This window comes from Lepidochelys kempii, chromosome 3 (genome assembly GCF_965140285.1).
Source record: "Lepidochelys kempii isolate rLepKem1 chromosome 3, rLepKem1.hap1, whole genome shotgun sequence".
NCBI lineage: Eukaryota > Metazoa > Chordata > Testudines > Cheloniidae > Lepidochelys > Lepidochelys kempii.
In genome coordinates, this window is record NC_136382.1 from 106,715,922 (window position 1) to 106,729,208 (window position 13,287).

Here is a 13,287-nt window from a genome sequence, read left to right on the forward strand (position 1 = left end):
ACCTAAACCACCCTTGCTGCAGTTTAAGCCCATTGCTTCTTGTCCTATCCTCAGAGGTTAAGAACAATTTTTTCCCCTCCTCCTTGTAACAACCTTTTATATACTTGAAAATTGTTATCATGTCTCCTCTTCTCCAGACTAAACAAACCCAATTTTTTCAATCTTCCCTCATAGGTCATGTTTTCTAGATCTTTAATCATTTTTGTTGCTCTTCTCTGGACTTTCTCCAATTTGTCCACAACTTTCCTGATCTGTGGAGCCCACACCTGGACACAATACTCCAGTTGAGGCCTAATCAGCGCAGAGTAGAGCGGAAGAATTACTTCTTGTGTCTTGCTTACAACACACCTGTTAATACAGAATTATCTTTGCTTTTTTTTGCAACAATGTTACACTGTTGACTCATATTTAGCTTGTGGTCCACTATGACCCCCAGATCCCTTTCCGCAGTACTCCTTTTCCTAGGCAGTCATCCTGCTAATGGGCTTATCTATAGCACAACTATGGATTGTCAAAAGAAAAAGCTGAAAGGGGAACAAATGCAAACTAAGATATGAAAAAGGGCAACTGTCTCAATTTTTGTTTTCATGTTTAATTTAATCAACTTTTAAAAATGAATGTAGTTGCTGTGGTATTTCCAGTCTGCCACACTAGGGAGGCCTTGCTGTAAAATGTAAGTAAAACTTAGGTTCAGCTCACCTTGGGCTACTCAGATTCTTGCCCATAGAGATCAAATAGGCTGTTGACTGGAGCAGCTGAGTTTGAACTTTGACAGCATATAGTGTGCCAGCACTGGACTGCCAGTCCATTTTTATAAACCTTAATTTAGTAATTATGATAGTTGCTGTATTGGCAGCAGCAAGGAGAGCAAGTCATCTCTCCCCAGTGCAGGGCAAACTACTCTGTACTACCCTGCCAATGCCTGACTGATCCTCCTGTCTATTTAATCCTGGGCCTCTATGCCAAGTCTGCCAGCAAGGATGCCTGGTACTGAGAATTATTATGCTGGCATCTGCGAATTGTGGACGTTCCTTCACTGCAAGTTCAGCCGAGACCACTTACGCATTTCTTGTTGGCCACTGAACAGCCATCATACGGTAACAGCTTTACACTTGCTAGAGTATAGACAGTGATACAACATAACCAAACTATTACTGTCAAGGTCTGGGTATTTTTAGCCTCAAAGCCTCCAACATTTGCCTTTTGAAATACATTGTTTGCTTTATGGTACTAGTCCAGGCACTTATATATCCAGTGTTAGTATATTCAAGTAATTTAAATTGTTACCTTTACTTTTTACACTAGGATTGATATATACTTTCATGGTGACTACTGATGCGTTGACTTCAAAAGCTTTTATCCTTTGACTAGATTATCAGTCCAAATTAGCAAAAGTACAAAGGCAATTCACCATCCTTAAGTCGGCACATTGTTGCAATCTCCTGTTTTAGGAGAGCTGGTTAGGATTGGCTTTAGAATCCATCAAACCTGCTTCTAAATGGACACAGAAAGTAGCTGCCTGGAACTAGAAGCACCCTCTAAACCCAGAATCTTCATGCTCTCACCTTTTAAAAAATGAAGCGTTGTTCCAGAAGTTAATTTCACTTAAAGTAAAATAACATGTATTTGTTTAACACCATGCTTGTCCAGGGTCCTTTCCAAGCAAATTAGAAGTCTTAAATTCTGCCCTGAGGAGTTTACAATCTATATTAGACTGACAATGAAGAGGTCATGGTAGAAAAGGGGATTGGGCAGGAGACAACAGAAGATAATAGCAAGGGATTGCTGCAGCTGCATTATTTATTTATTTATTTATTGCAGAGAGATCAGAACAGATAAGCCTATTTTGTTTCACTTCTTGTTTGCTATAAGGTTTTTTTCTTTCAATTTAAACTTCTGAGTTTCCTGAGCTTTTTAGTGTTCCTAAAATTGTTATTGCCACAGACACAGTAATGTCAGGCTTTTATTAAAAATTAATCTGAGGTATAAATTTTAGATCTAATTTATAAGTATATACTTTTTAAACCTATATCTTTTGCTGGATTTCTTTTCCTATCTTGGTTCTACAGTAGTTAGGATTTCTGCTGTCTAATACAGTTCTAAAATCTGGTTTAATCAGGGTAGTACATTACAGAGGAAAGGAACGATATGGTGGGATATTCGCTATAGAGATTGGAATTTGCTGGTAAAGGGCCTGATCTGCCACTGAAATTAATGGAATTTTGCCACTGATTTCACTGGGGATTGGCCCCAAAAGGTTGTTTGAAAAAAAGTCATTGGAATGTTTATCAACAAAAGTGCCTAAGTAATTTATGTGAATGAAATGTACTTATTGCATAATGGAGTGCTAGAAAATTATTTACTCTCCTTCAGAGCAATAAATTACCTGACACTTCGACCTTTACCATCATCTTTGTTCAGCATGTATTAATTCAGATTTTGAACATAAAGAGTATGTCTACATTGCAATTCGATACCTGTGGCTTGCCGGGTCAACTGACTCAAGCTCGTGGGGCTTGAGCTCTCTGAGCTGATTTGGGATAAAGGGCTGTTTAATTGTGATATAGGTGTTTGGGCTGCAGTCTGAGTTCTGGGACCCTCCCACCTCACAGGGTTGTAGGGCGCAGGCTGCAGTCCAAGCCCAAACATCTGCACTGCAATTAATCAGCCCCTTGCCCCGAGTCAGCTGGCACAGTTCCCAGAGTTTATAGTTCCCAGAGTGGCCATTATCATGTTCCACTATCCTTTTCTAAGGTCCTCTTAAAATGATGGAACCAAGAGACTTATCCTGTTTCTCTCAGAAGAATTTGCTGTATTGACTATGAAAGAATACTATTAATTTTGGATCAAAGTTAAGGTTGTATAATGATGAAACAGGCACTTCTAGACAAATATGTTTTATAAAGGTATAACGTGGGCAGACTAAGACTTAAAATGCTCCAATTATTCAAGTCTTTTGTAAGTGCTTCAGTTATGTAAAAGGACAGAATAGTTAAGTACATTGCTACACAGCAATCTTAATTGGGTTTTAGTTAAAGTTTTGTGTTGAGGAATTTTCCAGGTTTAATAATCTTATGCAATTAGATTGTTTTAAATTTTTAACTAGATGGGATGGGGCACTAACTTATGTTAAAGAAGTGAGTGGTAGTCATGCAAAGGATGGCTCTGCAGAAGCTTGCGTTATCCAAAGCATACCAGAGAAGACGTGCATGTTCACTACACAATTATGTTGCGCATGGATAGAATAGCCTATCTTCACTATCTTCACAGTGTTGAGGAGTACAATTGCCACCACCGGGATATCCCTCTTGTTGGTTCTGTGTGAGGTGCCATTGATGCCTGCTCAATCTGTATTTTTTCAGGTGGAAAAGGAGCATGGAGGGATTAACTTTTGTCACTACTGTTGTCCTGATTACATCATAGATGGCTACTCCATATATTTTAGAGGTTTGGGAAGTGGTCCTCTATCTATAAATCCATGTGGGCTGGTGGTTAAAGGAATTTGGAAAACTTACAAGAGTAAAACCTTATCTAAACAGGAAACGTTGCACAGGTTTAATAAATTGATTTTAAATTAGTCAAGCTAAACTGATTTAAAGGACAGTCAAGCTGGTTTGTGTAACTCTACATTAGAGGGTTTGCACTGGGTTAATTATAATTAATTTAGTCAAACTGGAACAGACAAGGCCTACAGTTGGGACTTGGCAGGAAATCTTGCCTCTTTCAAGGAAGGCAATTAATTAGTGGTATCTATTCATTAAGTTAGCATGACTGGCAGCTTGAAGGGTCTTGGAATCGCGAATGATAAAAAATGGGCAGGATGTGTCTGCTTTACAAGAGACAGACATATAAGCAGTCAGGAAAGAGGAGCTAAGTGACTTTATGACTTCCTATTCATTTTATCATTAGAAAAACATAAACCACTATAATATTTGCCTACACTTCTCCTCCTTCAGAGAGGAGTCTAAATTGTTTGTCTCACTAGCAAAAAAAGGTTGCTGTTAGTTAGTTTTATCTTCACCTTACTGCTACATGCAGGTTGCCATGGAATGCATTTTCCTAATAGTGTCAAACTCTTTCCTTCCTCTCCTCTGTAGCAGTTTCCAAGTCTGAGGTCTCTCTTCTCTCTGCTCCTAAACCCTCATTTTGTCCTTTTGATATGTTCCTACATCTGAAACGTCTTTTGATTCTCTGTCTCCTTTATTTTTAATAGCTCTCTTTCCACCCTCCCCTTCCTTTGTGCTTTGAAGCATGCTTTTGTTTCCCTCCCCTCCCCATCTTGGGGGAGGAAGGTGAAGAAAATTTGATTCAACCTTCACTCTATCTTGCCCTCCATATACAGTGCAGTATCTAGTCAGGCTGCATTTACATCCCTCTTCAACTTTATCCTTGATCTCCTCTCCTCCCATCTAGTTTCTGCTCTTTCCTCTGCACTGAAACTGCCCTGCCCAAGGACACTAATGACCCTCACCTAGATAAATCCATGGGTTCTGTCTCCATCATTCTTTCTGAACTATGTAATGCCTTTCATACTGTTTACCTTTCTTCCCTGCTTTGTCCCCTCTTGGCTTCCACAACTCTGTGCTCTGCGTCTTTCCACTCTCCTTTCTATTTGTCTCCCTTAAAATTCTATCATTGGCCACTTCTTTTCCCCCCTAACCTTTACTGTCCCCATGACGTCATCTGCTGAGAGTTTCAAGCCCCACTTGGATACATACAGGGTCCCAAATCTTCTCTACCTGATTTTTTTCCCTTCCACACATCTTTGAATCTCAAGTTGCCTATATAGCATTTTGCTGTCCCATCACAAATGCACTCTTTCCAAAAGTGAACTTCCATCCTCGCTCCTCTCCTACACCTCCTTTGCATGACTGACAACTCCGCTATCCTACCTGTGTCTGATTCATAACCATGTCATCTTTGACTTCTCTCTCCTCCCTGACTCATCATATCTCGCTACATCCTGCCATTTCTTCTCCTTTAATATCACCAGAATCTGCCCTTTCCTCTCTTCTAAAACTGATTCCCATGCCTTCACCAACTTTGGCTTTAACTACCTTTCTCCCTCTGGCCTCCTTGCTCTTTCCCCTGCAGTCCACAAAAACCCTGCTGCTAAAAGAATTTTCCTTTGCCACTGCTCTGACTGAATCATTCCCCAGCCTTCCTATAATCCATGCATTGGCTTCTTGTCTCTTACGGTATTAATTTCAAGCTTCTTGTCATCTTCAGGGTGATACATAATCTTGCACACATTTACATCTTGCTCTCATTTCCCCCTCTTTTATTCTGTTCTCTCTCAATACTCTGTACTACTTCACCTCTCCTGTCACTTTAGGCTCTGTGCCTTGTCTCACGCGCTCCCTATGCTTGGAACAGTCTACACTCTTGTCTGTCAAACACAGTCTCCCCTCCTTCAAATCCATGTATTCCAGAAATCCTTCCCTAACTTCTTATAACCAATAACCTCCACCTCCTTCTGAATCTGAGCTATTGGCCTTTGATTAGTCTTCGTCTTGCCTAGACGGTAAGCTTATTGGAGCAGAGGATCCATACCCTATGTTTGAACAGGATCGTGTCAGTTTTGTATATATTATAAATAAGGCTACAATTATGTCATGAAATCCGTAACTTCCATTGACCTCCCTGACATTTTTTGCCCTGGGGCTGGAGTTCCCAGCCAGGCCTGCCCTCGCAGCTCCCAACCTGGTGAGGGGGGACCCTGCAACTGCCCAGGCGGCAAGCAGACCCTGTGCAGCTGCCCAGCTGCGGCGCGCGGACAGCCCCACGTAGCTGCCCAGCCGCGGCAGGCAGCGGGGACTCCCTACAGCTGCCGCTGCAGCCAGCAGCTGGAAGACCCTGCAGCTACCAGCTGCCCGGGGTGAGGGGACCCCATAGCTGCCCAGCCCCAGGAGTAAGGGGACTCCAGAGCTCCCATACTTTGCATTGGTGGGGGACCCAGGAGCCCCAGCAGCAGTGGGTGCTGAACCCACCTACCCCTTTTGTCAGGGATATTCTTAGTGAAAGTCAGGGGCTGCCGTGAAGTTTTGTTTATTTCCTGTGACCTGTCCATGACTTTTATTAAAAATATCTGTGACAAAAACTTAGCCTTAGTTATAAATAAATGTTGTGGACTCAGGTTGCATTTTGCTCTTGGGGTCACTGTGCTCATGTGTTGTAGAGTATATATACTGAAGATCCAATACAGAAATACTGTTGTCAGAGCTAAAGAAGTATAAAATTAGTTAATAAAGAGCAAACTTGAGAGAATACTCAATGGAATTGAAAAGCAAGTGAGCAAAGAAGAGGAAAACTGAAAATCATATCATAGCTAGGTAGATTCAGTAATCATTTCTGACTCACATCAACAGTCAAACAACTAGTTGGAGGATATGCAAACAAGCCTTCCAACAGTAACACTAAATGAAGGATTTGGATGAAATGTCTTTGTTCAGTTGCATAGGGCTGAGGGTTGCATTTTCTCCCCTCCAACTCCCTGGATATGGTTAGTGGAGATTTTTTAAGGCCTAGTCTACATTTCAAAAGTCGTAGCAATAGACTTTTAGAGTTATAGAGCTATATCACCAAAATCCTCCTAATGTAGACAGAGCATATACGGGCAAAAACGTACTTTTGCTGCTGGTGTTGCTTCTACCAGTTTGGTTAGTGAAATAAAATGCTAGCATAGATATGTAAAAGAACCCACATCCCTACTCAACATTACGATGTGGACAAAATTAGACCTGGCCTAAGAATATGCTGCTGAGGAGTAGTTGTGTACATATCAGAAAATTCAGTACAGATCACTGACTGAGGAGGTAAAGGGACTGAAGACGGGGGACATCACCAGATTCCAGAGGCGCTACTTGGAACACAGATGTCTATAATCTGATTAGAATATATTTTACTATATAAACCTTACATTGAATGAAGTGTGTTCCTATAGCAACCACCCGATTCATGGATTTCTCCCTTTTCTAGTTCCGAATTAGATACCTCTGAACAGTGGAATTGGGTATTGTATCTGTTTTGATAAATCATATTGTCATATGTTATTTTTGTCAAAATGCATATGCAAAATTCAACTCAACCTTAACTATGGAGCTGTGACTGAACACAGGAGTTTGTGGTTTCCAGCCCTAAGTTCTTATTTATATACCAGATCTGCCATTGAGTTGCTGGGTGGCTTGGGCATTTGCCTGAGAGCCTGATCCTGCAACCACAGATGTGAATAGACCACACTGAACTCAGTTCCTACATGTACTTACACACTAGAAGCATCAGGCCCTTTAGTCTCCCATCTGCAAAATGGGAATAATTACCTCCTTCTCAAGATGGTGTTATGAGATTAGTTAACATTTGTGCAGCATTTTGAAAATGTAAGTGCTAATTGTTACATGAAAATATGGAGCTATACATTTAATATTTGATTGGCGTAGGAAGAAAAATGATAACCATGTGTGATTCCCCTTTATTACAACTTTTATTCAACATGTAGTACTTGTGCATTTTTATTTATTTATTTATTTTTGCAATATGTCTTTATAGCTGTAAATAGCTCAGATCGGTATTAACAATTATTTTAAGTGTTGGTTAGCTGAATTAGTTTTCACTTGGTTCCAATAATCAAATGCATATATCTGGTATTTTCATCTGCTCAACATATTTGAAGCATAGAAAGTTTGCTTTTCACAGTTCCAGTGTTCCAGGGATTTAAACATGCAGCACTGCAGAGCCCATATTATGGGCAAACTGGCTCCCACTGATTTAACCCCTCATCTGCTGCTGCAAGAACTCTAGTTCCCTGGGACCGATAGCAAAGAAGTGAGGAGGAGCAGTAACATCTGAGAAAATTATATAGTAAACAGTATGGGGTGGAGGTTGGAGATGAGTTAGGATTTCTTTAGGCCTATTCATTGCAATTGGGTTCGTCCCAAAATATATGTAAAAATGGGTTGAAGAGATACCAAAAATTGTTAGATGCCACTAAAATGTAAGTTTCGCTATATGAACTGGATGTTAGTACTGTAGTTAGATGCATGGTTTTCTATATAAGAGCACAAAATGTTGGCTGCAACTAACAGATGTTATCAATTCAAAAGACAAGATAGCAATTGGCAGCCTTGTTTTATTTAAGCAGAGTCACAGCATTGTCATCATCCCCCTCTTTTGAAGGGATGAGTTACCTGAAGGCCCCGGAAATTTACATTACTAACAAGTAAGGGATTGAAGAAAGGGATTACAAGCATATTTCACTAAAATAAATAATCTACAAAGCGAGTGTTTCTTCTTAAAGCAGTCTAAAAATGTATAAATTCTGAAGTGGGAAGATCAAAAGGTATTTAACAACCCATTATTTACAATCAATATAAAAACTGCACAAACCATCAAATGATGCAAAAATCCTTTTAAAAATTCAAAGCTTCCTTCCTACTATGAACCAAAAACCCCAGCCAATGTTTCAGTTTTAATCAACTACTTTCTTTACAAATGAAAACCATTAAACACTTCTATTACCATCAGTAAAATATACAATAAAATAAAACAAACCTTGCTAAAAATTGTGTTTCTTCTAAAAATAGAAATACTGCAGGCAAATCAAAAAGGAAAATAACTAACTTACTCTTTGGTAACCAAAAGTTAGCAAGTATTTGACATTTCAAGTGATGAAAGTTATAAGAAGTCTTCCCATTTTGATAAATGGAAGAAAAACTTCTGGCAAAATGTAACCCCCATGTTTAAATTTAAATGGAAAGGCTCCACCACTACTCTGTGGTGCAAACTCTCAAATTCATGTTTTGTGATTAATTTCATTCCCGACACCTGAAACTTTCCGAATCTGGCAGTGTATTGCATATTCCTCTCCCATTTTCCTATTATTTGCTTACATTCTCTTTATAAATATGCATCCTGTTATTTCAGTTCTCCTAAGGGATCACTCAATTTCCAATCAAGTAAGCAATTCACTTGGAAATGAGAGTGTGTGTGTGAGACTGTCACTACGGCTGCACAGCAGCTAGTACTGTATTACAACTGTGCTCACTCTCCTGTGTTAGGTTTTACAAGTTTATATTTTCCTCTGGAAAAATGTACCTACACCAATTCATAATCTATTGATCTTCTTACATTAATATGACATGCTTAAATTAACAGGCGCACACACAAAAAAGAAGCTGTGCAGCACGAGCCCTGCTACCTCCAACAGGCCACGCATCTCATCCACTTTCCAAGCCTCAGAAATAGAATGGAACTTTAAAGCAACTGCCCCTTTGTACCACAGAAACCTCCCATCTTCTTTTCAGACTTACTCTAAATTTTACTCCCACAATCAAAAAGTCTCAAAAAATTCATACCCCAAAGGATCTGAGGAGACTCTCTCAGACAGGACTTTTAAGGCTTATGAAAAAGTTCATCTGTTACTTTCTTTAAAGTCACAGACCACCTACTCAAAGCAAGCCCTACCCTACCCAACCCAACCATGCAGAACAATCAGTGCTCCAGCGTTCAACGCACATATGAAGTTCATTAATAAATGCTTAGCAAAATAAACTGTTCTGGACTGGGCTTCCTCCTGGGATCTGTTGCTTACTCATTCTATATACCATCTGAAAGACTAATACCAAATGCCTTTGTCCTCCCTTCTTAACTTTTTTCGTCTGAAGGGCTTAGACACTTCTTTGAAGCATTCGGGTTTATGAGTTGAGTCATTAAGTCTAGGTGAGTTGGAGCCTTGGTCTCATTGGAACCGGCCTCCTCAGCATACAGAAAATCATTAATGTCCATTTCATCGCTGTCAAACACATCGAGCTGGCTCTCTTGCTGCTCTTTTAAAGTCCTACGGATCCTGCTCTCTGCTGGTTCAACTGCTTCCCCATCTCCCTCACTAATAACAGTCATGGGGCTGCTCTGGATGCGGTTCCGGACGTTGTACTTGCTGCTGGCAGCAGAGGGTGGTGTTCGCGACCTGCCATACCTAGTGCTGGAAAAGGACATACTCCTTGGCATCAGGCCTTCGCTCTTGGCCCATTCTTCCTGGGCCCTTTTGTTCTTGCTGGGTGAACAGCTCACAGGGCTGTCAGGGAACTCAAGGGCGGAGTCTGACTTTGTTCGATGGAACCTTGGATCTGTATTCTTCAGCATCTCTGCTGCTGACATGCGGGAACTGGTGTCTGAGCGGCTCCCTTTCTTCAGCAGCAGGGCTTTGAAGTTATCGTTGCTGGTGCTGCTCTTGCGAATGCTTCTCTGAATTGATCCTGCGTGCTTGAGGGAAGCTAGATTTGGGGAAGCACCAGTGGGTGTTACTGGGGGTGAAGGAGAATGGTTGCGGGTGCGCTCATCTTCAGAATCTTTGCGGCCAAGGACTTTCCTTTTGGATCTGAGATTTTAAATATAAAAATAAAACATTTTCCCCCCAAATAAACAAGGAAGTCTGTTCAACAAACTAATAAGCAGGACAGCAAGTTACTGTTAAACAGAGAGGGGAACAACCTAGGAAGTATAAATAATGACACCACCAAACCTGTGCATATATTAAAACAGATCTTTGAGGCATAAAGGAGTCAGAGACAAATCCACCATTCTTATTCCTCAGAATAGAAATAGTGAATCTATTGTATTTGACGGTGTTGATGTCCAAGCCAATTTGAACTTATTTTCCAAATAAGATTTTCTGATGCCAATACATGACTAAATCTAGATATAGGTTGCATTCTTTTTCCTCCATCAATATTGGGATTTGATCACAAAAAATTAGGGCTGTTGATTAATTGCAGTTAATTCATGTGATTAACTCAAAAAAGTTAATCATGATTAAAAACATTAATCACAATTAAACACATTGTTAAGCAACAGAATACGAATTTAAATTTATTAAATATTTTTGAATGTTTTTCTACATTTTCAAATATATTGATTTCTATTACAACACAGAATACAAAGTGTACAGTGCTCACTTTATATTATTATTTTTTATTACAAATATATGCACTATAAAAATGATAAACAAAAGAAATAGTATTTTTCAGTTCACCTCATATAAGTACCATAATGCAATCTCTTTATCATGAATGTGCAACTTACAAATGTACAGGTTTTTTCTGGTTACATAACTGCAGTCAAAAACAATGTAAAACTTTAGAGCCTACAAGTCCACTCAGTCCTACTTCCTGTTCAGCCAATCACAAAGACAAACAAGTTTGTTTACATTTACAGGAGATAACGCTACCTGCTTTTTATTTACATTATCACCTGAAAGTGAGAACAGGCGTTCGCATGGCACTTTTGTAGCCAGCGTTGCAAGGTATTTACATGCCAGATATGCTCAACATTCATTTGCCCCTTCATGCTTTGGCCACCATTCCAGAAGACATGCTCCATGCTGATGATGCTTATTAAAAAGAATAATGCGTTAATTAAATTGTATGTCTCCTGTTCTGTTTCACCCGCATTCTGCCACATATTTCAGTTATAGCAGTATCGGATAATGACTCAGCACATGTTCATTTTAAGAACACTTTCACAGCAGATTTGACAAAATGCAAAGAGATTTCTTACCAATGTGAGATTTCTAAAAATAGCTACAGCACTCGACCCAAGGTTTAAGAATCTGACGTGCCGTCCAAAATCTGAGAGAGACAAGGTATGGAGCATGCTTTCAGAAGTCTTAAAAGAACAATCAATACTCTGTGGAAACTACAGAACCCGAACCACCAAAAAAGAAAATCAACCTTCTGCTGATGGCATCTGACTCAGATGATGAAAATGAACGTGCGTCGATCTGCTCCGCTTTGGATCGTTATTGAGCAGAACCCATAATCAGCATGGATGCATATCCTCTGGAATGGTGGTTGAAGCATGAAGGGACATATGACTCTTTAGTGCATCTGGCACGTAAATACCTTGCAACGCTGGCTACGAAAGTGCCATGCGAACGCCTGTTCTCACTTTCAAGTGACATTGTAAACAAGAAGCGGGCAGCATTATCTCCTGCAAATTGTAAACAAACTTGTTTGTCTGAGAGATTGGCTAAACAAGAAGTAGGACTGAGTGGACCTTTAGGCTCTGAAGTTTTACATTGTTTTATTTTTGAATGCAGATTTTTTTTTTGTACATAATTCTACATTTGTAAGTTCAACTTTCATGATGAAGAGATTGCACTACAGTACTTGTATTAGGTGAACTGAAAAATATTATTTCTTCTGTTTTTTATAGTGCAAATATTTGTGACCAAAAATGAATATAAAGAGAGCACTGTACACTTTGTATTCTGTGTTGTAAATGAAATCAATATATTTGAAAATGTAGAAAACGCCCAAAAATATTTAAATAAATTTTATTCTATTATTGTTTAACAGCGCGATTAATCGCAGTTAATTTTTTTAATCGCTTGACAGCCCTACAAAAAATATATCGGTCCAGTCTGTCTGGCATATATTCTTTAGAAACATGCTGTTTATTGCTCGTGGTTCCTTTAGGAGAGCTTAGGGATGTAGTTTTGTGCCTTTTACTTTGGAAATGTACATAGTCATGCATGTTAACAACACAAAAGATAAGTTTGAATAAAAAGAACTAGATGTTATGGTTTTAGATAAAATGATTTTAAAAATAAGAATTTAAATGGTTAAAATTAGGCCTTCAAGATAAATGACAGATATTCACAATGCTGTTGGTGCTCTATGACTCCCATCTGTTTGACTACAGATCCAAGAGCAGCCAAATTTGCTAACTTACAACATGAAATTTATCTTTGCAGCCAGAGGGGCTACATGATTTTAAATTTAAAAATGAATACTATAGAGAAAACAGCAAAAATCAGAAGAGCCTAAGTGTGCGGGAACTGGATTTTTATTGCCCCTGTTTTTACATCATTATGGAGCTTATATGCTTGGCACCTGTGGACTAAGTAAGAATACATATAAAAAGTGTATTAATGCTGTATTATAATACATATAATATCACCAAAGGATTAAAAATGACTCTCAGCACTTGTTGCAAATGCAAGATTTACACATCAAATTACATGTTATTATTTACAAAAAGACTTGTACAATACAGACCATTCCCCTTATTAAAACCATAAATGGTACAACCCCATGGACACCTAAGGACATTCTGATGCAATGTTTTATCCCCATTTCTGCCAGAGGCTGAGCTTTCTCCATGGCACGCTCAGATGCATTTTGCATTATGGCCTACCAACAGAAAACGAGATGCCAAAATACAGTACATTGTCTAAGCTGGAGGCAGCAAGAGGATGTTGCCACGTGATATCGGGAGTACTCTCGGGACCCT

General features: G+C 39.3%; 2 protein-coding genes across 9 annotated transcripts in view; one reads left to right on the forward strand and one right to left on the reverse strand.

The window, feature by feature from the left end:
• The window catches only part of HEBP2 (heme binding protein 2), a 28,072-nt gene that overhangs the window by 11,857 nt on the left and 2,928 nt on the right, over positions 1-13,287 (forward strand). The window lies entirely within an intron of this gene.
• NHSL1 (NHS like 1) overlaps positions 8,108-13,287 on the reverse strand; it is a 262,680-nt gene continuing 257,500 nt past the window's right edge. For 7 of the 8 annotated variants that reach the window (XM_073337450.2, XM_073337452.2, XM_073337451.2 and 4 more), the window contains one exon: positions 8,108-10,372. In XM_073337450.2, coding sequence (XP_073193551.2) covers positions 9,640-10,372 — 733 coding nt within the window. In that variant the 3' untranslated portion in view covers positions 8,108-9,639. The remainder of the gene's footprint in view (positions 10,373-13,287) is intronic. The other variant, XM_073337458.2, reaches the window with a different exon arrangement.